This window comes from Microtus pennsylvanicus, chromosome 10, assembly GCF_037038515.1.
Source record: "Microtus pennsylvanicus isolate mMicPen1 chromosome 10, mMicPen1.hap1, whole genome shotgun sequence".
In the NCBI taxonomy this organism is placed as follows: Eukaryota; Metazoa; Chordata; class Mammalia; order Rodentia; family Cricetidae; genus Microtus; species Microtus pennsylvanicus.
In genome coordinates, this window is record NC_134588.1 from 26,487,830 (window position 1) to 26,513,757 (window position 25,928).

General features: G+C 40.3%; 1 protein-coding gene across 7 annotated transcripts in view; it reads right to left on the minus strand.

Annotated features, from left to right (window-relative positions):
- Srgap2 (SLIT-ROBO Rho GTPase activating protein 2) overlaps nucleotides 1-25,928 on the minus strand; it is a 218,821-nt gene that overhangs the window by 37,064 nt on the left and 155,829 nt on the right. For 5 of the 7 annotated variants that reach the window (XM_075987877.1, XM_075987878.1, XM_075987880.1 and 2 more), the window contains exons 8-13: nucleotides 18,327-18,551; nucleotides 15,152-15,253; nucleotides 13,750-13,947; nucleotides 5,930-6,014; nucleotides 3,380-3,407; nucleotides 1,668-1,692 (exon numbers count right to left, since the gene is read on the minus strand). In XM_075987877.1, coding sequence (XP_075843992.1) covers nucleotides 1,668-1,692; nucleotides 3,380-3,407; nucleotides 5,930-6,014; nucleotides 13,750-13,947; nucleotides 15,152-15,253; nucleotides 18,327-18,551 — 663 coding nt within the window. The remainder of the gene's footprint in view (nucleotides 1-1,667; nucleotides 1,693-3,379; nucleotides 3,408-5,929; nucleotides 6,015-13,749; nucleotides 13,948-15,151; nucleotides 15,254-18,326; nucleotides 18,552-25,928) is intronic. The other 2 variants (XM_075987879.1, XM_075987883.1) reach the window with 1 other exon arrangement.

A 25,928-nucleotide genomic window follows, 5' to 3' on the forward strand; every position in this document is an offset into this window, starting at 1 on the left:
AGAAAGTTACAGTGAAATTTTTATCATTTTAAAAAAGTATATCCAGGCCTGATGGCAAGTGCCTGTAATCCCAGAATTTGTGAGACAGAGGTAGGAGGAATACAAGTTCAAAGCCAGACTGGGAAGTATAGTAAGTAAGATGCTGTACAAAAAACAAAACAAAACAAAAAAAACCAAACACCACACAACAAAAAAAAAAAAAAGATTTTTTTTTTTCATTAAAATGATATCCACAGTTAAAAGGAAGGCTAGGGGACATGGCTGAGTAGTTAAGAAGACTTGTTGCTCTAGCAGAAGACGACCCAGGTTTGGTTTTGGCATCTACACAGTGGCTTATGAACATCTGTAACTCCAGTTCCAGGGGATCTAACATCCTCCTCTGACTTTCCTGCAGGCACCAGGCATGCACATGATACATATACACGTAGGCAAAACACTCATACACATGAAATAAAAGTATTGAGGAGACAAAGAAGCCTGTGTCAAGTGACTTCTATAGCTGGACTGCCCACCAACCAGAGTAGTCAGATCCGTGAACTGAGTGCTGGGGCTGCAAACAGTATAGAAACCCTGTGCCCTCTGCATCTGATGACTGCCCTATGTCCAGGACCTCTTTGCATGATTACAATTGACATTTTTTTAAAAAAGTTTTATTTATATGTGTGTGTTTGTCACATATGCACTCATACCCTAAAAGGCCAGAAGAGGATGTTGGATCCTCTGAAGCTAGAGTTACAGGCAGCTGTAAGTGGTATGACATGGTTGACTTCAGATATACTTAAGTCCTTTGGAAGAGCAGCAAGTACTCAACTGCTGAGACATCTTTCCAGTCCTGCAAAAGACTTTTCAAAGGCCTGGGTCAGCTTTTTCTTGGGTAGACAGAATGATATTTCTGAGCACTGCCTTCCACCCGTTCTTGCTAACTTTCCCTCCTGCAAAGCTGGTGTGAGATGCTTAGGGAATGTGAAGTTGCTTCAGAACTTACTGCTGGCTCTAACTAGTGAATGGAATATTGCTACTGAAAAAAAAAAAGGCTTCAATTCATTTTCTTTTTACTTTAAAGTAAGTACAGTTGTATTGAGATTTCTCCTGATGTGGATTACTCAGGGCACTGCTAAGAGTCCTCCTAACACAGGTGAGAACTGGCTGCTCAGTGGTAGATTTTAATACAATGATGAAAGCCACAATGCAAACCTATCAAGTTGAGCACTTCCTTTGTAACATACCCCAAACTGTTTCACAGTACTTTATAATGGAGTGTCAGGAATACAGCTAAGATACAATAAACCAGAAGCAGTCAAAGCCTACAAACTTAAAAAAGACTTTTAGAATGAGGATCAGCTACCCCAGTGCTGGTGCGTCAGTGTGTATGTGAGGAATTGTAAGGCCTCTGTAGGGACTCCTAGAAGGACGTCATGGGCAGTTATAGAACAATTTGTCCACGTTTAAACCAAACCTAACTAACAACAAGAATAAATCACAGAGCCTATGATAATTCCAGGAAGTTAAATGAGTGTTTGCTACAATCTCAACCATACGGTAAGTAAAGACACAACCAAGCACAAGCATAACGTCAGAGGAGGCACGCCATGGAATTCAGTCAGACTGTGGCAGGTATTCGGTTTTCATGAGCCAGGCTGAACAATCTGGCTCTGCTGGCTCTTTACCTGTTTCCTCACGGTTGAGCTACGCCTGTGGTTGACCCACCGAATCAGAAAGGACCAGTCCAGCAACAGGAAGGAAAAAGAAAACAGGGACAGAATGAGACAACCACTCCTAAATTCAGAGTAAAACTTTAAATCATGTAAAACAACTGTACAGCAGGTAATGGAACACATCACATTATTGCCCTCATTCCCAGAAACAGCTAAGAGACTTGGCTAGCTATTTCCCAACAAAAGTCTAATAAACTTTATTCTTTCATAAAAGCACAGAGGTCCCTGATTTTAATGCCTACCACTGTTTAAAACTTAAACAGGAGGCAAATGGTTTAATCTGTAGTAAAACAGATTCATGTTAGACAATTTTAAGATCTTTCTGTTTGAAAGGAAACAATAATAAACACCAAAGCATATATATTTTCTTTTGAGACTCTTTGGAAAAAGAAAATGAATGCTTACTTTATTTTATTTTTATTTAGATGGTAGGACATTCAGACTGAAATGAACTCCAGGGACCCTCTGTCAGTGCTTCTCAAGCCGTGTTTAGGTGTATTGGCCTTTTTCTCACAGTGTATCAGATACAGAAGCATACTACTCAAAACAAAGAGGGCAGCACTGCCCTGTTTTGTGAAGGTAGGAGCCAGGCAGGGGTTCTGGGCCTTGCTCTGACTCTCTGCCAGCCTGCCCTGAAGGCACCTTTCTGAAATCCTAGTGCTTCTCTAAACTAACGTAATACTCTTGTCTTTAACAAGAGGAGATGATATTCTGAGAAGGGAGATAAATAGTCCAAGGTTACAAATGGGGAAATAATCCAGCACAGGACGTCAGTTTGGCTCTATCTAGGCTTTCCAGAAACGCGGTACTTCTGATGAAGTTAAGACCTTACTACCAGGAGACAGATTATACAGACTTTCACTTATCTTAGTTCCCTCCAGTCCTCACAAATTCTATAGTAACAGGACCTGAGCTGTAATCCGCTATGACAGAATGATGAAGATCAAATTGAGTTATCACTAAATAATGAGTCTATAACTGTAAATGGCCTCATGACTGTATGAGTTGTCAGTTTGATACAATGCAATCTGCTTCATTAAAGCGTGTTCTCCTTTAAATCAGCACATTTTTAGGCATCTGAGGGTGCTGGCTGAATGAATGTCTTGTTTTCTGCCAGCTCATAGCAGCATCAATGACTGTGAGGGAAAATATTTGGCTGAGGTGGAGAGGGAGGGAAGGTGGGGAAAGACTGGGAGGGTTGCATACTTGTATATCAGCAAAGATTTCTCCCAGTGCTATTTGGCAAGCCAATGCAATATAATATTTCATTATCTACCAACAATCACTAATTAGGGCCTATCATCTTTTCCATGTATTAAAATCAAATCAAATGCTATCACCTAATCTTTCTGTGTTGGAGACTTCCCCAAGGTCACGTGTTGAAGTCTCCCAGCTAAGAGGTTAACAAGACACACTATAGTCTGATGTTTATTATCCTTGCAATAGAGTGGTTTTGGGAGTTTCTGGGAAGATTTTTATCAGGTGATAACTCCCATGACTTATTTTGCTTAGACTTCCCTAAATGGTAGCAACACCACAGCCAGTCAAGAGGAGATAAAGTTAGTAAGGCAAAGAGAAGGAAGCAACTCTTGCCTCAGGCTACTCCTTTGCAAAGTCATCCAATCACCTTGGGCCTTTCCTTATCCCTGCCCAGAGCCACTTACCTGGCAAGGCTACAATCTGTCCGTTGACCTGTGGAAAGAGAAGGGGAAATGTTATTTGTTGCAGCAGAAGGGGTGGGTTGGGTTGTACACCCTAGGAATTACCATACCCTTCATATCTTCCTAGGGAGCCAGTAGCAGAAAAGAAAAGGACTGACCTAACTTCATTTTGGGCAGGAACTTTGCTTCTCCAGTTCCCACGCCAAAGTCATCAATATCTTTGAACCTTGTCAACTCTACTTTTCAAATGAGAAAACAGGCATGGATGTACGGGAAGAACAAGTCAAATCATATTTTAGAGAAAAAAAATATTGTAAGCCTTCCCCATACATGAAATCTGGCTTTTCATGTATGTGCTAGGATGTGAGTAGTGGTGGAGAGAGGTACTTTAGGGGACACAGGACATGGAACAAGTTTGTCAGTATATAAGCAAACCACATATGTACACAGTTGAGTCTGGGAAGAAAAGGGAGGTGGGAGAGGATACATAGCTTCTAGTTTTAGAATCATACTAAACTCTCCTGTTAACTTGCACTGACAGTAAGGCAGAGCTAAGATCCAGTAGCCATGTGGCTAGTAAACGATGGCTTTCAGTCTAATGACAGGTGATTAAGACTTTCATGGGCCATAGTTAGCTTTGAAAAATGAAATGGAAAATCTTTAAGTTGGTAAAAAAGTGTTTTATAAAAATATCCATATATGCATACATAAACCATGATGTAAAATGTTGCCTTCTTTGGGCCAATAGTTAATGAAGCTTGATCAGTCTTGATAAATCAGTGAGAAACCCTGGCAGGCAGTGAGTCAGGAAAGAAGAGATCAACTCTCATACTCCTTATTCAGACTTCAGGAAAGGCAACTCGGAGGGATGGGGAAGGCAGAGTTTTTTTTCTTGTATTTAAAGTGTTGCTAATTGTTAAGATAGTTCAGTTCATCTTTGGCAACCCCCAACAGCCTGTTACCAAAGGCTCAGTTTTCATCCATAAAAGTATTATTCTGAGCCATTATTTTCAACATCTGTCCTACTTCCTCACTAGAATATTCATACACATCAACTATCCCTCTGTGGCAAGAATCAGAGGCTCTTATATTATGGTGACAAACCCTTACAGAAGGCAGGGACATGATAATTTGCACATAGGATGATTTATAGCTATTATTTTTCTCTATCTCTGGAACTTGTCATCTTTAAATTATGGTAATTTGCAGCCCCAATGGTCAACCTCCATCCCTCTAGCGTAGCATAATTTGATGCATACATGTGTATAAACACGCACACATACAAAGCCCTTTTCCCTATCTTCCAGGCTATGTTGAGACTGTCTTCAGAAAAAGAAATCATAGGTATAAATTTCTTCAAATGGTTCTTTAGGCTGCATTCCCTTTAACTCACCACACAGCAATCTGGTAAACCAAAAGTAAAGACTTTCTGTAAGCATATTTGGCCCTCATGCCTAGATCTGAAGTGTTTGGGTGGAAAAGATCGGAAGGTACTAAAGGACTCTTTTCACATTAAAGCAAACATGTAAAAACAAAACAAAAAAACCAAGATCAAATGTACTGGAGAAAAAAAATTCGGGGGAATCGTCCAGGGTAGGTCAAGGACAAGGCAATAACAGTGGGTAGATGAGTCTGGTCTGAAAAGTGGGATTCTGGTTTCTCAGCTAAAAAGCCAGTCTAATAAAATTTGCTATACTTCACAGTTTGTCTGATGAGTGCTCAAGAATTTATTTTAAAATGTTAGACTTGTGTCTGAGTGCAGGCACATCTGTCACCAATGAGACCACATGCTCCCTGCGGCCTCATCTTTAAGAAAGAGATTAGTGGGGTAGGGAGGAGGGCAGAACATTCAGGGCATCCCCAACCTGGGAATCCCATTAATCATATGATGCTGAAAGCTAGGCAGGAGACCTGGGCAAGGTGCCAAACAACCTCAGGGAAAGCTTCTTCTTCAACCTTGGCCTTCTGTTTGACGGCTGACTGGGGAGAGAAAGTCCAGAATGTCTGTCCAGTTCTCTGCCTCAATACTTTCCAGTGTCTGGTTAAGATTACTGCCAGAGAAAAATACAGCCCGTTCAGCACTTTGGTCTTAATGCAGCCACACGAGAGAGATGGTTGCTATTTAAGTGAAAGGAAATGAATGTTCACCCTGGAAGCTGAAGAAGCAGCAAGTCTGCCCTCCTCTCTCCATCTGAGGACCTTCTTTTTCCAGGTCTGGGGAGCTCTAACAAGTGTCTAGAGAGAAGATAACCCTGAGACCCCTTTACCACAGGTGTGGCAGGGAGGTGAAGGATGGGTTTGAGTGGAAAGCAGGCACACTCCATCTAAAGAAACAGCTCATGTATATTAGCATTCCATTACACATTGCCCTTTCCCCATCACTCAAGCAGCCATTTAGAGGAGTACTTTCACAAAGAACAGGCTAGGAAAGGAAACACAGTCATGTAGCCAGTGGGGTCTAGCTGGCTGAGGAATGGAGGCATGTGCTCAGATTCAGAGTACTGCTGGGCCTCTCTGCTCTACCAAGCTTCAGCAGCGCATGTTCACACTCACTTTCTCCCAGGGTTTTCTGCAGGAGGTCATGCTTGGCTTGTAACTTGGTGATCAGGTTCCTACCCTCCAAGTACTCCTTCATTTTCTGTAAGGGAAGAGGAGAAACAAGAGAACTTAGATTCCTGAAGAAACACAAGACACAATTGCCTTTGAGAAGGCATTTGATTCCTGACTCTCTGACTCACTTTCTAGCAAGTCCATTTAAATTCTTAAAAAAAAAAATCTTTCTCTCTTTGCTGATTTTCATGGTGGGTCCAAACCTACACAGTATTTTCCTATGAATTTCATGTTAGCCAGTATAAGAAAACTGTTTTCTAAGTAAAGTCCTTCACCTGTTTCCTTTAGTCCCAGTAAAGAAAGAGAATGGCAGGGAGAGTGGACAACCTTCCTGAGCCTCAGCTTCACTGGTGTGAAGACATGCATTTGCTATCTGCCCCTTAGGCTGATAGCCTGCTCCTCCAGGGGACATTTCATCACCACAGGAGTAGTGCCAATGGTAAACCTCAGCCACAGAACACCCTTGTCTAAGTCAGACCCTAACAAATCTCATCTACTGAAAGTTGGGAGTTTCTGCATGCTCAGCTGGAGTGGCTACCACCTAGTATATGCATATACAAATTCCAAGCACAAGATGAGCTGTGCCATCACACCTGCACTAGTAGGCGGAGTACGATTGCTATGTTGCAGTTACAGTTTTGACATCTCATCAGCTCTTGTCTGGTTTGTGAGAGACGATGCTTGACTGGATAATTCACAAAATCTATTATCATTCTTCCTTCTCTACTTGAGTAATGGGAAGAAGGTAGCAGATTTGAAGAGATTAATGAAATTGCTCAGGATCAAAAAAGTGATGGAGTCCTCCACATCCCCACTGAAACATTCCACTTCCCAGGGAAGCTCCTTAAGAGAGGAAGCAAACAACACAAAATAGTCCCAAGAAGTTCCTGAGACTGAATAGATTTACTAGGCCCCTCTCTCCCAAGTATAAATAATACAGACTACTAAGTCACTATCAGACAAGCTAAGGGGCAAAGAAAACTCTCAAAACAAGTTCAGCTGCTTGAAAGAAGAAAAGGACAGCTGGGCAGCCTGAAAAGAAGCAGAGGCCAGCCACACAGCCTGGAGGAGGCTCAGACTAAGCCACCTAGAAAGGCCACTCTTCAACCTGTTGAGCTGCCTATACAGGCTATGTAGTGTGCCCCAGGTGCCTAGCTCTTGAGAGCTTTGGTGATGAAGATGTCTTTAAGTCATTTCTGCTCCTGAAAATAACACTGCACCCATACTCCTACAGGTAACTTCAATAAAACTGACTGGACTTTGATGGTATCTGTATTATGGTCTGTCATGGGCTCTCTATCTGGGGTGAGTAGAAGTATGTGTTGTGTCTTCCTAGGAAAGTTTTTTTTTTAATCACACAATAGTATCCATACACGAAGTCTGACAGAATGGTATGTGCTCTGAAGCATTATCATAAAATGTCACACCTACTACATTACAGAGACAAAGAGAATCAGAACAAAATTTTATAGTAGTCATTATTTTTACATTAGTAGCAACCCAGGAGACATTAGACTAACTATTTTAGCACATAGTCTGTTTCTCCCTTACAATAATCCTATACATATACGAGGAAGATATTAGTAGTTCTTTATTAGAGATGAGAAGACAATTCTAGGAGAGGGAGGGTATAACCGCAGGCTAGTAAGCGGTAATGCTAGGTGAGAGCATTTTTCCACTCTCTTCTACAACCATTCTTGAGACCCTGAGTCTGCCTTGGCCATTTCTGCTGCACTGGCTCATATGATGGTGTTTAACTCAGAAGCAAATGGTCTCCCAGAGTATGATCCACGTGTTACTAGGAAGACTTGGGTCTACGCCACCAAAGAAACATTTTAATAATAATAATAGTTCTGTCTTTTACTGTGCACTAATTAAAAAAGAATTGTATTTCAAGCCTTTGACTTTTATGACCATTTCTAGTTCATAAATGATAAAGAAAAATGAAAAGTTCTGAGATATTCTTACTTTATATTTTTCTATATAGTATGAACTTTTAAGTAAGAGCTTGCCCTCTCATTCCCACTTAAAAAGCAGGAAAACCTGCTTTTCTGGGAGATGGTCCCTGAGCCTCTTGTGCTCGCCGACATGGCCCTATGGATAACCTGTAAATCCCCATGGCACCATTCTCATACAGCCCTATCACAGAAGGTTTACTCTGGTGTCTTTCTATCCAGAGACCATGTCATTGATTATCCCGACCATCCATGATGCTTAGTGCCACTCCTAGAAAATAGCAGAACTTAATAAATATGAAGAATGAATAAATAAGTGAGCAATCTCATTCTCCTCTGAATAAACTGTTCCTTGCAATCACAAAACCAGTCCCTAAGGGTATCCCTACTCTAAATGAAACAAACCAGACAAATCCTCTGCTAAATCGTTTCTGCTGTCTTATTGAAGGCCCATTCTCTGATCCTTTATGCCTTTCCATGAGAACATCTGCATGAAAATAGGCTCTCTTGTCACCCTCCCCTTCCCATCTGTTCCAGCTGTCAGCTCACTTACTGTCAGTGTTCCCCGGATGATATCCTAATCCCCATCCAATGCCTAATTGTGGGTTTGGAATCATACTTAGGACCCAGAGTGCAAAAGCCTCTAGGAAATATCCATTGCTAATAGTACAATCCCAAAAGGCCTATCTTTGGAAAGTTATCCCAGGAGTCTCAAAGGTTTCTTAATGAAGAAAATCCAAGAAGCTCCAACACAAGACCAAAATGTTCACAATACAGCCAACATTCTGAAAGGGAATGAATAAAAATTCCTTTATCTACTCATGTTTCTATTCTCAATTCCCAACCCTCCCCCACCCCAAGTTCATGTTTACAACTCACTAGGTAACTTCAGCTGTCACTTGGTGAACCATTAAAACAAATAACAATCTGATAAAGACGTATGATGTTACCTTTTCAGGTTTCATTAAATACTAAAGGATCAAACTGTATCAAGATATACTCTACATACCTAAAACAAGGTGGGTTTTGCATCTAGGTGGGAAAGGAAAGGAATCCCAGAGTCTGTAGACTGCTATCTATCACTTCCTTATCTCACCTGGAAATCAGGACTGGGGATAAATAATCCTGCCTTTAACAGTGGAGGTGAGGTAGAAGGATTCAGTTGTTGCTGAACAAACAGAGCTGAGGCAGCTAAAGCCAAGGGAGGACTAAGTGGCTTTTTGGTACTTAGGCAGAATATCAAGATTATAATAATCAGACCACACACGCACACGCATACACACTCACTTGCTCTCTATAATATACCAGATCACAGCTCTAAGTCTACTGGCTTGCCTAATGGACAAAGGACTACCTTCTCTCCTATTGTCCTACCCAAATCTACCCCTAAGAGTTCAGATAGTTTGGTTTTGCTATTTTATCAGCCAAGTTTTCAATCCTTCTTCATTTCACCTCCCATTTGAAAATGCCATACTTGGTGATGGAGAGTGAAGTTAAGAGCACTTACTGTACTTAGAGAGGACCTGGGTTCAGTTTCTAGCATCTACAAGGTGGCTCACAACTAGTTATGTACAGTTCCAGGGTTCCAATGCCCTCTGGCCTTTTGAAGGCACTTCATGAAGGCAAAAACTCATATATATATATGAAAAATTATTATACAAAAAGAATTCCATACTCCAATTTTCCATAAAATAAATATTTAGGAGAAACTCTAGTTTTCTAAGGCTTTGATGATGCTTGGTCAACCAGAGAGGACTCCTGCTCACAGCACAGAACTGGTAAAATAAAGATGATGTAACTATAAAATGGAGTTTTGTACAGCTATTGGAAAGGGATCTGTGTGATATGTGGGACAAATCATTTTAGACTAACATGAATAATGTTCAAAATGTTATCAAAGTAAAGTGGAAGACAGTGAAAGTGGTACACTTCTGTTCGTTACATTTACTTCATAACATCTCTCTTGCAGAGTTGAAGATGGAACTCAGTGTCATACATGCTAGGCAGGCACTCTTAACTACTAAGTCCCCATTTATTACAATTTCCAGTGTCATTTATTGTGTTAAGGGGCACTTACTGATACATCATCGGTTGCCTATGCACACAAAAATCTCTGAAAGGACAAAATAATCTAGTTTCACTCCATGGCAGACAGGAGGAAAAGTATGCATTGGGGAAAGGTAAGGCTCTACTTTCTCCCTAGTTTCCTTTGAAATAGCTGAGTCTTTTTATAATGCAACAAGAAAAAGAAGACAACGCTGAGGGATGATGTACTATAGAAGATGAGTGACAAACACAAATACAGGAGGTCAGAAAAGACTTCCCTTCTTATAATAAGGGCAGGGCACACAAGGAAAGCCCGTGACGAGCAGCTGACCTGAGTTCTGGGTTCAGCCACTGATGAAGGCCTCGTTTAAGCTAGCCATCCCCCTGTATTTGTTTGTCAATTTTTTCCAAAGCTTTCAAATGAAAAGATTGGGTTAGATAATATTTAAAAACTGCTTCAAGTTTAAAATTTTAGTTTTCCACAGACTTTGTTAGCAATTGACCTTTGTAAGGCATACTTCAATTTTCTAATTGATATCACATGGGCAAATTAATCTGATGACAGTTACAAGCAGTCAGAAAACTATCTCAAAAGCCTACATGGTCCCTAAAAACACTACCTAGGAGTCAAGCCGTAACGAGGGATCTCTTTACAACTTTCCAAAAGCAGGGAACTTCCAAATGTGCCGCTCTGATTTTTTTGCATGGCTTGACAAACATAGACAGCCCCTCAGTTTACCTACTTCAAAACCACCACCAAAAATGCTGCTATCAGAAGATAAATTACCTGACATATTTCAGATTTAGTCAAGAAAATAATGAATACATGCAAATTTGTTACTAGATAAAACAAAACTAATTTCTAATAGTCAAAGCAATGTGCACAATAATTTGACAAGGAGTACCATGGTCACCAAAGTCAGGAAATGGGCTACAGGACCCCACTGTATTGAGATAAAAGGGGAACAGTTAGGCAGGATTTTAGAGGTCATCAGTTTGAATAAAGTTATTTCTTTTTTAAAAAAATTCATTTTAATTATGCATCTCTGTATGGACATGTGAGTGCTGGTGTCCATAGAGGCCAGGGTGGATCTAGAGTTATGGGCAGTTGTGAGCGCCTGGATGTGGTCTTCTCTAAGACCAGTGAGTTCTTAGAAGCACTGAGGCATCTCATCAGCCTTCTTGTTTGGGAGCAGATATCAACTTCTGAATATATACATTACAGATTCATTTAAGTCAAAAAGTAATTCTGGCTGGGCGGTGGTGGTACACAGCTTTAATCCCAGCACTCGGGAGGCAGAGACAGGCAGAGCTCTGTGAGTTCAAGGCCAGCCCGGTCTACAAATTGAGTTCCAGAATAGTCAGTACTGTTATACACAGAAACCCTGTCTCAAAAAATAATACAAAGCAAAAAAATAAATAAAAAACAAAACAAAACAAAGCAGTAATTCTGAAGGACAGTCTTAAGTATGGATTTTCATGTACAATATTTCTTTCTTCTATTTTGTTAGGAGTGTATATGTATGCATGCATATAGGGGTCAGTGTTAGTCACAGCATCTTCCTCAATTGCTCTCTATTTTTTGAGGCAAGAACTCTCACTGAACCTGGAGTTCAACAATTCACTAGACTGACTGGCTAGTAAGACCCAGGGATCCATCTTCCTGTTTCTGTTCCCCAGCTAAGAAATTAGCTGGTTTCTTTTACATGAGTTCAAACTTAGGTCTTCATGCTTGTGTGGCACGCACTTTACAGACTAAGCTGTCTCCCTAGCTCCTAAAATCCCCCCCCCATTTTAGTTTTTCAAGACAGGGTTTCTTTGTGTAGCCCTGGCTGTCCTGGAACTTGCTCTGCAGACCAGGTTGGCCTTAAACTCACAGAGATCTGCCTGCCTTTGCCTCCTGAGTGCTGGGATTAAAGCTGTGCACCACTACCAACTGGCATCCTCCAAATTTCTTGACTGGAGGAGTTGAATGGGGAAATGGTCAAATACATTGTATGTATGGAAATACAAATGCAAATACATGAATGGTATTCCCAAATAATTAATAAAAACTGAATTGAAAATATTTTTAATAATAAATTTAGTAATAATTTCTGGTCTCCTTCACAATCCTGTTTGACCTACTCATATTAAAAACCAAGCACAAAAGTTAGTTTGTGTGATGCTTCCCCTAGCACCATTCTCTGTTGCTGCTCACACATATTCATGCCTTTAAGAAACTGGTTAGAAATATATGAAGTCAAAATCAAAGTTCTCTCTGTATATGCCTAATCCTTCATTATCTTCTTTCTCTTATACTCTAAACATTCCAACTAGTAGCATAAAATCTAGGATATAGTAAATACATGGCAAATAACCAGTGAGTAATTTAAGAATGATTGATGAATGGATTAATAATGATGATGGTAAAATGAATAGCAGTTACTGAGGACCGTGAACTAGGCAATGCGTCATTTATCTCTCTGTATAGATTTGCATATGTTTAGAAAATATAATATGGGTCAGACACAGAGCTTGGTGGTGCAGCTCTTGCCTAGCAGATATGAAAGTTCCACCAAGAAACAAACGAAATCCCCAAAACAACTAGAATATATAACTGAATGACTTAAACTTACAATACAATATATACAAAAGTGCCTCCTTTTGTAAATATAATTTTAAATACATGCTCATATGTATTTATTTTCTTCCTTTTCATTTAAGTTTTATATAATGACCATGTTTTAAAATGTTTTTGTAGTAAAATGTGTTATATGTTTTCAGTTTTAAAAATAAAATCACTTAAGCTTTTTATGTAACAAAAAAATTCAGTTGTTTTAGAACAATACTCTTGAATAATACCCTTTCGAAAGTCTTCACTGGGATTTAAAACAACAAAACCACCAGAGATTTGCTGCTTAACTAACTGAACCAGACTTACAAAAACACCAATCAATCATATTAGTGCTCTTAAAGAAAAAAGGACAATGTTCAAAGAAAAATTAAGCAAATTGTCCTAGCTGGAAGAAAAACACAATTTGCTCCATGCCGAGTGTGCTTCACGACGGAAGGCAAGCGAGGCCCTCTCATTTGGCCAGGCTGCATTTTCAATGGCCATGCTATCTACAACTGCAAAGTCATTTTTTCCTTTCTTGGACTTCAAAAGATAAGGAAATAAATTTTAGTGCAAGCAATAGGTCCTACTTGGCAAGTTCAAGATAACTTAATTATTAAGAAGCAGCATAGAAGACCAGCTAGCAACCTTTCAAAGAACTATTAACACACACACACACACATACACACACACACTTATCTAAAAGGAGACTTGAGAACAATGGGTAAAATATACTGCTTTAGAATTCTTGATAATTGCCAATATTACAAAAAAGTCCTAATAATGAAAGTTATATGACTTTTAAATTAAGATACATATTGGCAAAGATATTTAAATATAGTTCTCAAAAACCAAGAAGCTAAGCCCCTTGTTATGTTCTTCTGTGACTGCGAGGACTACTTTCAAATAAAAGTGGTTAAAGTTTACTTTCTTTTTCTTAGTAGTTAATTTAGGAGCACCCCTTTCTTTGAGGTCCCTGGTAGATATATACAACTTGTAAATGCATTTGCTTTAAGTGTAGAGATGGTGAGCAAGTATGCCAGATTTAAATCTGGTGTATTCAAAGCTTGCTTTTCAGACAGTTGACAAAAACTCTTGATTTCCAAAGCTCCCTTAGGTGTCACAGTCTCTACTCACGCCCCTTTAAAGTGAATGAGTATCCTTACCGTGAAATAAAACTGCTCCGTCTCTTGCTGGTTAGCTCTCCTCTTAGCAATGCTGGGCTTGCTCATGAAAGTTTCTGAGACCGTTGATTTGACAGACTCCATAGAATTGCTGTACTGGAAGCAGTCAGACACATCAAAATCCTCAACAGTCACGATGTCTTGAATGGTCTGCAGGGTAGCCTCCATTGTTTTTTTCACCTATAATCATAATCACCAAAAATATCATGAGAGGCAGCCTATAAAATAGCAGGTGATGCAACAACTAGGAAATGCTTGAGAGGAAGTATGCTTCTCAAGATGGGTAGGGAAAGACAGTTCCACTTCTCACTTGACAGTGCTGAGTGATGAACACCACAGGAACTCTGCTCCAGCATGCTGCTCTCTCCGGCAAACACCTGAACACCCTACTCCTTTTCTATGTACCTAACTCAGTTCTTTTATATAATGTTTACTTTTATCAAAAAGACATATTGTAAGTGTAAGGATGTTTTGCCAGTATGCGTGTATATGTCTTGCGGCTTGGTGCCTGTGGAGGCCAGAAGAGGATGTTGGAGCTGCAGAAATTGAAGTTATGGATGGTTATGACCCACCTTGCAGGTGCCTAGAAGCCAAGCCTGGGTCCTCTGCAAAAACATCCAGTGCTTTTAACCACTCAACCATCTCTCCAACCCCAAAGTTCACTTTTAAGATTTAATACTATTTTATTATAATAGAGATACAAAGAAAAAGAAAACCAAAATAATTACAAACCAATATGGCCATCATACCAGAACTAGCTAAAATATGCGATAAATCTAGTCCTTCAGTGTTCCTAGAGTCCTTCAACCAATCAATGAATTTGTTTTCCTATTGGCAAACTAACTGATCCAAAACTATTCCTTCCTAGTAAAATTAAGACTTACTGATACAAGGTAAGAAGCCATCTGATCTCAACAAAAAGTTAGCTTACTGATCAAACTGCCTTAAACTACTTATTAAAAGAAAATATGCTATACTTAGAAAGAAAAAAGTCACCCTCTTTTAAGATATTAGAGATGTCTGAAGTGTCAAAGTCAATGGTTTCTTTTTGAAAAGCTGGGGAAAGCCAGTCATGAGGGGGGTCATTTCAGAAATTTGATTTTGTTCGTACAGTGGCCAAGTGCTACTTTGATTAAATGTATAGTGGAGAGGGGCATTTTGTAAAAGCTCAAAATAGAGCACAACCTTTGGCAATGTACGAACAACTTCCTGGATTTCAAGGGCAGGATGCAGCAGCGGGGAAAGCCCAACCTTCCATGTGGCCAGGAAATCTTTGCAATAGCCCGGACATTCTCTGCATGCTCCCTCCACCTGCCCCTGATGGACAGCCACAAGTAGTTCAACAAGCAAACAGTGGCTCTGAGCTGCTAGGAAGGAAACACACCTCTTCGTTCTCAATCTTCAAAGTGGATAAGCGAGACTGCAGTTGCTGGCATCTCTGCACCAGCTCACTCTGGACAGGCTGCTGGGCACAGAGCTGAGAGGCCTGTCAGAAAAAGCAATACAGGTCAGAAAGACGACACAATTTTTTTGAGGAATCCAGAGTTCTCACTATTGCTCATGAAAAGATTCACACTGTTTTGTATCCCAACTACTAGACAACTTGCAGTTTCTACATGCAAACAAAATCTAAAGACAATGTGTTTGAACTTCTAGAGCAAACAATACAGAAAGAAACAGGGAGGGAGATCTGTTTGGAAAGACCCCATTTCTCTCTTTGGAATCTATAGGCAGGCAAGTGGTTGTCAGGGGTCTACAGTCTAGCAGGGTCTCCAGCTCTATGGAATTCTGAGGCGGCTAGAAAAAGAGTGCTGCAGGCAACCTCTGGTCCAGAAACCCAATGCTTTGGCATAATGAAGAGTTCTTGGCCAAAGGTCCAAGTAGTCACCTCTCTGGTGTTTCCCTCCTCCCACTTCACACACTAGAGTTAAAAAGCAGGAGAGAAGTGGGCCAGGAAGTTAACTTGCTGCTGTTGGCAGTCAGTATGTTTATAAATCTGGGCCATGCACGAGAGCTTTGACTCAATGGGAAAGAGTTCATGTGAATATGAGAACACGTTCATGGGCTATGCTAGAGGGTTCCAGAGGGCATGGGATCAGATGGAACTTGATGTCCTCTAAATAGCTATCATTATATCCTACTAGGTATGAGATCCCCTGCACTCCAATCCCCAGTGAATTACCAACCAACTTTATCTTCTGTGAAGGAACAGTTGACCCTTGATAAAGGTAAGGCTATGGCATGTGTAATCTAATCCCCTGGATGAGTGATGAGAGGCAGAAGGCTGGGAGATGGAGGGTACAACGCCATGTAGAGGCAGTGTCCTTTAGCTCTTATCAGAAGAGAAACATCTTGAGAAACCCTGTCTCGAAAAACCAAAAAAAAAAAAAAAAAAAGAAGAGAAACATCTAAATAGAATTGGGCTCCTTCACCCTCAGCAAAGAGTGAGTATATTCAAATACTTGTAAACCATTCTCTTACTCAAAAAATAAAACTTCTCTTCAAGTGTAGGGGACCAGAAATAGACCTTTTTCTTCACTGGTATTTAAGATTCCAACTGATTTGACCTCTTCTTCAGCTGAGAGGCTGGCCCAAAATTTAGAGCTGATTTCACTACGGCTTTTGGATAAGTAGACATAATGGAGAAAAGCTTGGTGGCCAGATGGGTTAGTGCCAAGAATGAAATTTCTGTCTCTGACTGTCTGATGTCACCAGTCAGGCATCCAGTGCCCCTCAGACCTCTGGGTGCACCAACTCCTAGTGCATCTGAGAGCAGCTGACATCAGCTCATGTGCTATGGCCCAAGAACACTGATATTGCCTATTTCAGAGCTTCCAGTTAAAATGCCACCTGAACTTTGGCCCTATTTTAAGGACTTCCAGGCAGCTCCTTCTTTCTGCCTCATACAACCCACAATAATTCAGAAAGACTGGCAGTGGGGCCCAAGGATGACTTTTCATTTCTAAGCCAAAATGTGAAATCTTGGGAAGTTTTAGCCCTTTTTCTGGTCAAGCCACTGATCAGTTGTACAATATACAGGGCAAAAGAATTAATTATCAGTTTTTAAAGTCACCCAGGCCTACCATGGGAGAATTAAGAGAAAAAATCATCTCCAAGCCTGTTTTGCTGAAGAGCAGCAAAGTTGCTGATGCATGCTTTGCCAGTGATCTTCAGCCAGGATGCAAGGTAATGCATTCCAGCTGTGCTTTAGAGTATGGAAATGTGGTTCTGACAGGGGAAGGAGGGGGCCTGAGTACCCATCATCTGGATTTCCCTTTATGGAGACAAGCTGTTTGGCTCAGAAAAGAACTCAGAGAACACCAGAAAATACACCAGTCCATTCAGTTAGTCCTAGGTTCCACTCATTTTGGGAAGGAATCTCAGTGGCAGCTAGAGAAGACAAATTTGAACAGAAGTCAAGGCAGGTGAAAAATAGAACTTCCTGGAGGTTGGTAATATACCTCCCCCATCTGTTTAGATGCTGACATGACAGCAATGCAAAACAAACTGTAAGAAGCTTGGTTTTCCCCAAGAAGAAAAGGAGAGAAACTACCTCACATTTTATATCTAAGACAAAGCTGTCACTTCATCATGGCCTGTCTATGAGAGTTAATCGTCTGGGGATATATATATATATATATATATATATATATATATCACCATTGCTGTCAGGCTAGAGCAGGGTTTTCTAAAGAGTCTAGCTGCTAATCCCAAGGGAAGCACCGCACATGGCAAGAGCACACTGCTGATTTGAGTGGCCTCTTCTTATCTAGTCCTCTAGGTCTCACTACTGTGGGGAACTGAGGAAGCTTTGAGTGAATGTGTAAAAAGTTGATGAAGTCCTGAATAAATGTGTATTGTTGGCATGGGCTTAGCCATGTCAAGGATCAATGCCTCAGACCTGTGGGAACAGCAAAGTCTTCCCCATGCTGGCTAGACTTTGAACTAGCAAAGCCTTCCTCTGGTCTGAGTGTGAATGTTGACAGTGTGTGCAAGAAAAAGTGTTTATGATCAATGATCAACTGATCAATGTGTGCAAAAGCTAACAACTGAAGCTTCCATATCTAGGATGGTCACAGCCTGAGATTGTTAGCCTATAGATACCTACCAGTATCAGCTAACTCCTCTCCTTGTGCTCTATATAATAAGCATGCTGAGGTCCTGGTTTATTTTATAGTTGGTATCCTCTATCAGAGTTATCACAACTTATGTGACTCTTGCTTTTCAGACCATGTATCTGTGCTTTTCTTCATTCCCTGGGCATTCCCCGTCAGGTTTCTGGTACACAGTTACTTGGGACTGTGGACTACCCTCTGGGAGACTATCCACTATACAGTTTCGGCCAGTTCACTTGGATGGAACATAAGCCTAGGCTCAGGGATAAGCACATCAGTCAAAATCAAAAGGATATACTGCAGGGTCTGAAAGAATATAGTGCAACTTACCTGACAGGAAGCCCCTCTCCTTTGGATGTGGTCTATATGTAATAAAAACTATACATACATCTAAGTACATTCAAGTCCCGTTGGGGAAAGGTGCAGGACAGGGAAAGGTCTTACCATATCTCCCATGTGGGGCTGGAATTCAAATTTCATAGGGGGACAGAAAACATTGTTGTACATCTCCATGAGTCGCTGTTTGTCACTGGTGGCATCTAAGTTTTCTACTGCATTTTCGATAGCATCCAGACCCTCATGTTTCGATTGTTCCAGATTTAATTCAGCAGACAAGAAAGTGCGCAGGGCCCGGTTCAGGCTAGCATGGTAGCCTAGGTCACAACACTGCTGTGGGAAGGAGAAGGCAAATAAGTATACCTCAGCTATTTCAAGGCCTGACAGAAAGGGAAGAAGTCTCTGGGGCAGATTTGACCATATCAAAGTGACTGACTGGCTGCAATAGGAAGGAAACTGATATGACTTCCAAGACCTGGGTAAGATTTCTTAGTTTTGGCCTTTTAGGTCAGAGGTTAGGCATATCATGTAGGGCACTAAGGTGGTTAGAAAGAAGATCTGTAAGAACCCAAGGACAAATGCTATTGTATAAACATAAGAATTGCCAAGAGTTAAAGAATTCTGTTCTATTTTCTGGTTTGTCTGGGGATGTCATGATGACAAATTTCAACAATAGTAATGCAGCCTGTCATGGCTCCTTGAGGGCTGTTATGGTTAGAAGCCACTACACAACAAGCTTGACAGGCCAAAGCGGCACTAAGAAGTCAAAAGTTTAGAGTGCTGCCTTAGTAGCAAATTCATATACACTCAACTCTAGGTAGGCATGGGAAGGAGGGAATGGAAGGTTGATGCGGTCATGACATCAACTTTCAGTGCTCTGGGACAGGATTGAGCTGAAGAAAGCTACACTAAAAAGTTCTAAAGTAAGTGTTACTGGGGAAATTCTAATGATGTTTCTGATTTTCAACAACAAAAATGAAAAGAAGAAAATGCTATGAAAGAGGCAACTGTAGGGGTTGGGAAATGTAGTCAACTGGAAATTGCTTTGTCTAGCATGCATGAAGACTTAGGTTTGATCCCCAGCACTGCATAAACTGAGAGTGGCGGTATAGGCCTGTAACCTCAAACATTCAGGAGGGGAAAGCGGCAGAGATGAACAGAAGTTCAAGGTCATCCTCAATTTTCAGTTACACAGTCAATTCAAAGCTAGTTTCTGTCTTTAAACAAACAACAAAAACCAGAGCAAGAGGGATAGCTCATTTTACCAAAGTCCTTGTGGTACAAATAAGAGGATTTATGTTTGATCACAAACCTACGTGAAAGAGCTGGAGAGGTATCTGTAATCTTAGCACTGACGAGCTAGCTGAAAGAAAGTGGCTTGATGGTTAGCTGGCTAAGATGAACCTTTGAGAATTTGTCTCAAAAAACAAGGTCAGGGCTTGAGAGATGGTTGTGTAGTTAAGAGTGCTTACTTCTCTTATAAAAGACATGAGTTTGGCTCCTAGTACTCATGTCTAAAGCTCATAAATGTTTGTAATTCCAGGTTCAGGAGATCTAACACCCTCTTTTGGACACGCATGGTTACCTGTACTCATGTGCACATATTCATCACACACCACCACCACCACCACCACCACCACCAACAACAACAACAACAACAACAACAACAACAACAACAACAACAAATCAAAACCAGAACATGGTACACTGTGTTGAGAAGGAATAATACTTGATGTTATCCTCTGGCCCCTCACATATGTGTATGAACCCTTACATATGTTAGCATACATACATACAAAGAAAAAAACCAACATAGTAGAGGCAGCATCAAACAACCTTGGAAAAGCTATTCCTACTCCTAGACCTGTTTCCTTGACAGTCAGTGGTTTTCGAGCTATAGATCACGGCTCTGAAGTTCAGGGTCAGCACTCAGGTTACCCTTGAGAAGGGGAGAGGAGGGCTACTTAGTTGGCCCGGAGGCCTTTTTATCTTTATTTTAACTGAGACAGCTCTGATCACGTTTCAGTTTCATAAACTGGGATTCTATGTGTGGTCTGGTTTGAAGAATAAGTTCTTAAGAAAAAAACCTGAAAAATGTTGGATTAAACATAATCATCAAGGCTCTTTTCAATGGCATTCTGTAACACATGACAACATTCCCTACCCCTTCAGACCCGAGATCTAAATTCCTTGGCCATCAATTATCACCTCTATTATTTACACAGCTTTGATGTCCAGATCCTGAGAGGAAATGTCAGAGAAAAATCACTGGATAGGGTAAGGCCATCTGCTTGATTGTAATTTCACTGCATCAATAAGCATCAAATTAATTTCCCTAGCATTTCCTTCTCATCATGATCACTTCAGGGACAGCCACTATTGGGGAAGAAAAAACATGTGACAGACCGCCTCCTTCCAGGCATCTGACAAGAATATCAGCAATGGAGCACACACATTGAGCTGAGCTCTGGTGCAGTGCCAACAGACTCTGGCAGGTGCTTGGCTTTAGCAGAGTAACAGCAGCGACAGCATAACTACAGCCAGAGGATGGGAAAACATTAAATTCAGTTGGAGGAAGAGCAAAAGGAATCTAGACAAAGGCGGCTGATTGGGAGACTGCACGTGCAGGGTCCCTTCCTCCTCTAGGAGATGCTGTTGAACTAATCAGGCCTTTGAACCTGTAAATCCTCTTGCCTAGCTCTCTGTAGTCCCTAGGATGAACTCTATACTTACTGGTGTAACACTGCCAACAGTGTGTGGTGGGGAACTAAGGGAAAATTAGGAGGAGATAGGGATATTTCTGGAAACTTCATTTTCTCCATTTTTACTATCTGTATCCTAATCCACACCTTATTTTACAACAGTATTGTTTGCTCAGTGTCATAAAATGTGACTTCATCGTGCCCCCATTGAAGAACTTCAAACACTTATCCCTGCCTGCCTAAGGCAAATTCACTTTCAGTTTGTACATGTAAAGAATGCTTCTACCCACTAAAGATGTTCAAGTCTCAGACAGTCAACTAAGTGTTTTATACAGTCTTCATCTTAATCTTTATAACTACTCCCACTGAAGTCTGTATTATCTTAGCTTTCCATACAAGGGAAGATGAAAACTCAGTGAAGCAATATAACTTGACCAAAATTAAAATGGGGAAAAAAACAAAAAACAAAATCAAAACTGATGTGGCATTCCCCTCTGTAATGACTATGTTTTATTACCATTGGTCAATAAAAAAGCTATCTGGCATATGACAGGGCAGAATAAAGCCAGGTGGGAAATCCGAACAGAGATATGAAAGAGTCAAGGAGATGCCATGTAGCTGCCAAAGGAGTAACATGCCAGTACTGGTAAGCCACAGCCTAGTGGTAATACATAGATTAATAGAAATGAGTTATTTTAAGATGCAAGAGCTAGCTAGAAAGACGCCTAAGCAATTGGCCAAACAGTTTTGTAATAAATATAGTTTTTGTGTGATTATTTGGGTCTGGGCAGTCGGAAAAGCAAGCATAGTCTCCGCTTACAAAATGGTGCCAGCGTGGGGCACCTACATCCACACAAAAACTGAGAGAACTTGGGAAGGAAGTCTAGACACAAAAGAACACATTTAAGCCCGGCTTCTTAGTAGCAGCATTTTCTCGAATGGGCTCTGTTTGCTGGCAGCAAGCAGAGGAACAGTTCCTTTAAGAGCAAGCTTCCTGATTCAGCATTAGCAACAAAAACTAAGCGGCTTCTTTATTAACCAATGGTAATAAAACATATCCATAGCATACAGAGGGGAATCCCACATCACAAAACTACAATGTGTGTAGTCTATCTACTCAACGTCACCTCTCTTTATGCCCACCTCAGCCTCTTCTGCCAAATTCCAGTGACAAACTCCCTGCATAGGACAGAGTTTAAAAAACATAGACCTCTAGCCTAGAAAGCTAGTTTATCCCTCTTGGCCGAAAATGGGGGTAATACCTGCTTTGTTGATGGTTGTGTGGCAAATGGATAATACATTTCACACATATGTTGGTACTGTGTGAACTCAAAACTAACACCAATCACCAGCATCCCCCATCTATGGACTTCAGTTCTTAGCAGTTCTTTACCTGAAACGTTACCCTTTACTTTCGCCTTCTGGAAACAGACTCAATCTTTAAGATCCAAATTAAATTTGGCCCCTGGGAAGCCAGCCAGCCAGCCAGCCAGCCAGCCCTGCATTCCTGGTCCCACTAACACCCAAATGCATTCATCCTCATATGACCCTCATATGACACATTCTGAGGCCAGTCATTTCATATTACCCCAATCAGAATGCAGGCTTTTCCAGTATCTTTCTTTTATTTACAATTTTTCCTATAAGGTCTTATTCACAGAAGACATTCAATAAAGTTGACTGACAGACAGCACAGGCAAAGACTCTAGCCTCTCAAGAGATCATCTAGATGGGCTGAGTACTGACCCACATGTTTTGCTGTCTATAATCTAAGACTTTCAGGGAGTTTTCCTATGCTGGGGCTCTGTCTCTGGATGACCATCCTGTAGCTTTTGCTTTTCTGTGCCAGTTAGTTAGGATCAAACTTAGAATGTGCCCTCTGGTTCTGTCATGCCCTCAGTTAGCCTAGGAAGTGTGGACAGAACGCTGACCATCTACATATTTATAGGGGTAAAACTAAGCCCTCGGCAAAGAAGCTGTATCTGACAAGGTTGAGTAAATGAGATATAAATATTTCCCAGGATAATCCCAATGAGTAGAGGGAACACACAATTTTGTTTATACTGGAAACAGAGCATGCTTTCCATTTTGATTTTGATGAGTCCCATGGCCATGCTAGGTTCCCTTGGCCTTTCTGTGTTACACAAGTGCTATAAAAATTCTCAGGAGAAATAATTTTTTTATAAAATTGAGTAACAGACCGTCCCAATCTGTGAACTTTAGTCCACAGTTCATTATCCCTTCATCAGCTGCTATTCTCCCTCAGAGAATCTAGAGAAGACCTAGAAAAGACAAATGAGTGTTCTATATCCCCCTTCAAGTTCATATGGAAGAGAAAAACAACCGCCTTCAATAAAACATCATAGTGGGAAAACCAAGTTCTTTCATGTCCAATTTGGGTGTATATGGATGGTATCACAGACTTTCTATCCAGATACCTGGCCCTCACAACATTCAGCTACCCATGATGACAAAGCTGTGTACTTCATTTACTTATCTGATACTAGGCAAAGAAGTAGGTATATAGGCAGGGATATTACACAGCAAGGAGTCCCCAGTTCTTAGAAATTATCAACTGAGATTAAAATATGTTTTTTGCTTAGAGTCAAGTTTTTTTTTTAGTATGTGTATGATGTATCATATGAATTCTTACAGTCTGAGTTTACATTAAATCTTTTGTTATGCTATACAAAGAAATTGAAGGCTAGTCCTTATGTCAATTTAGTGACATCAATTAAAAATAACTTTTTATTTATGCTCAGTGCCTTAAGTACAGGTTGAGTTAAACTCGTAGAAAAAAGGTAGAATGGTGGCATATGACACGCGCGGCAATGGACTGGAATGACACAAATCCCATGTCTTGAAGCAACTTCTGGATACCATTGAGATCATCATGCCAACACACCCAGGTTCCCTACTCACTCTTGGTTTCTTTGCTACAAAGTTTGGGCACTTTTAATTGCACAGAACAGCATGAAAAGGAAAGAAACTATTGATAGATGCAAACAATGTGGATGGTGCTAAAAAAAAAAATCCTGGGTGAAAAAAAACTACATTCTGGAGTCAGCAAGATGGCTCAGAGGGTAGAGACACTTGCTATACAAGCTTGATGACTTGAGATCAATCCCTAGAGCCCATGTGTCCTGGTTTGTTTTAATTGTCTACCTGATGTAACCTAAGTCATCTGGGAAGAGTCTTAACAAGAAATTATCTAGATCAACTTGGTCTACGGAGATGTCTGTGGAGGGCTGCTTTGAGTGTTAACTTATGGAAAAAGACCCAGCCTATGGCAGGCAGCACCAATTCCCTCTATAGAGCTCCAAACTGTAAACGAGAGATGAAAACTAACTGAAAGCAAGCAAGTAAGCAAACAGCAGGCAGGTGGCAGGCAGGTGCAGACAAGAACATTTATTATCTCGACTAAGCTATATGACTAGCTATTTGAGTCCCTGCCTTGACTTCCCTAAAAATTATGAACTATAACTTGGGACTGTAACTAAATAAATGTTTTCTTCCTGAAGTTGCTTTTTTTTAAGGTATTTTATCAAAGCAACAGAAATAAAAAACGCCACATAAAGGTGGAAGTGGAAAGAGAAAAATGAATCCACAAAGTTGTCTCCTTGGCCTCCACACATACACTGTGGTATGTACATCTTCACACTCAAATAATAAGCAAATAAATAATATGTTTTTTATATATTATATTCTGTATAATCCTAGCTTTATGTCATTCTCCAACAGTTAACATCAACTGAGGGATGAAAGAGTTAGAATAGTGGTTGCCTTGAAGTTAAGAAAGGAGAACTTTTGAAGTAATGAGAATGTATCTTTCATATTGTCTGTCTCCTTGTTGTGAAATAGTCTCAGAGCCTAGACTGCCCTTAATGACCTTAATGCTTCCACCACCCAAGTGCTGAGATTCCAGGTGTGTACTGCCATGGGTGGCTAATGGTACTTATTCTTGATTAAAAAAAAATACAGGTTACAAAAATATGTAAATTTGTCAAAAACTCTTCAAACTGTAACAATCAAACCAAACAATCAACTTAGTTCATCATTAAATGTAAATTACACATGTAAAGAACACTAAAAAGATAAAATTAAAAAGCAAATCTTGACTTAGGAGACCATTTTTCCCACTTTAATGAACTATGTGCTAAGCTACATATTACTACTTAAGGTAAAGTAAGTCTTGATTCCTGTCCTTTTCTATCTAAAAAGAGACATACAGTGACCATCATTTTAACCTTAACCTCACAGTCACAGTAAGAAATGCATCACACACACATACACACATGCATGCATAAGCATACACACACACACATCTAACATAAAAATTTCAAAAAAAGATCTTAAGACATATAATATTGTGATATGATCTGATATTTTCTACTCTAGTTTAATCATTTAAAATAAGTTAAATGTACAAAAATGATTTTATTGCTCCCTTAAAGGATCATGGTTTGAGAAAACTAGAGTGTGTGACTATGTCTTAGGTGAAACATTCTATTTATAACGTTGATGCTGAACACACCTTGCCAATAAATGAACTAAGTGATTATGGAGAATAGTAGTGGTATCGGCTTTTTGGGAGGCAGAGATAGGTGGATCTCTGTGAGTTGAAGGCCAGCCTGGTCTACAAAGCAAGTTCCAGGACAGTCAATGCTACACAGAGAAACCCTGTCTCTATAAAACAAAACAAAAACAAAAAATCCCAAAGAACAAAAATAGTAACCTTAGTTCTACAAAAATAAAATACCAAACAAAAAATAAAATAAGATACAGTCAAAATACAATCCAAACAAGAACAAATTTGCTCACGGCCTGGAATGCTGTCACCCTGGACTTGTTCACCACCCCTACACCCATGCCTGTCAAATAAACACTACAAAGGCTGTCTTCTTTTCCAATGCTCTTCAAATCACAACCTATCAAAGTTAGGCTCTCAGCGGGCTACTTATTTATTTTGAGGGAAAAAAGTACAGAACAGTTTGCTTCTTATATGGTT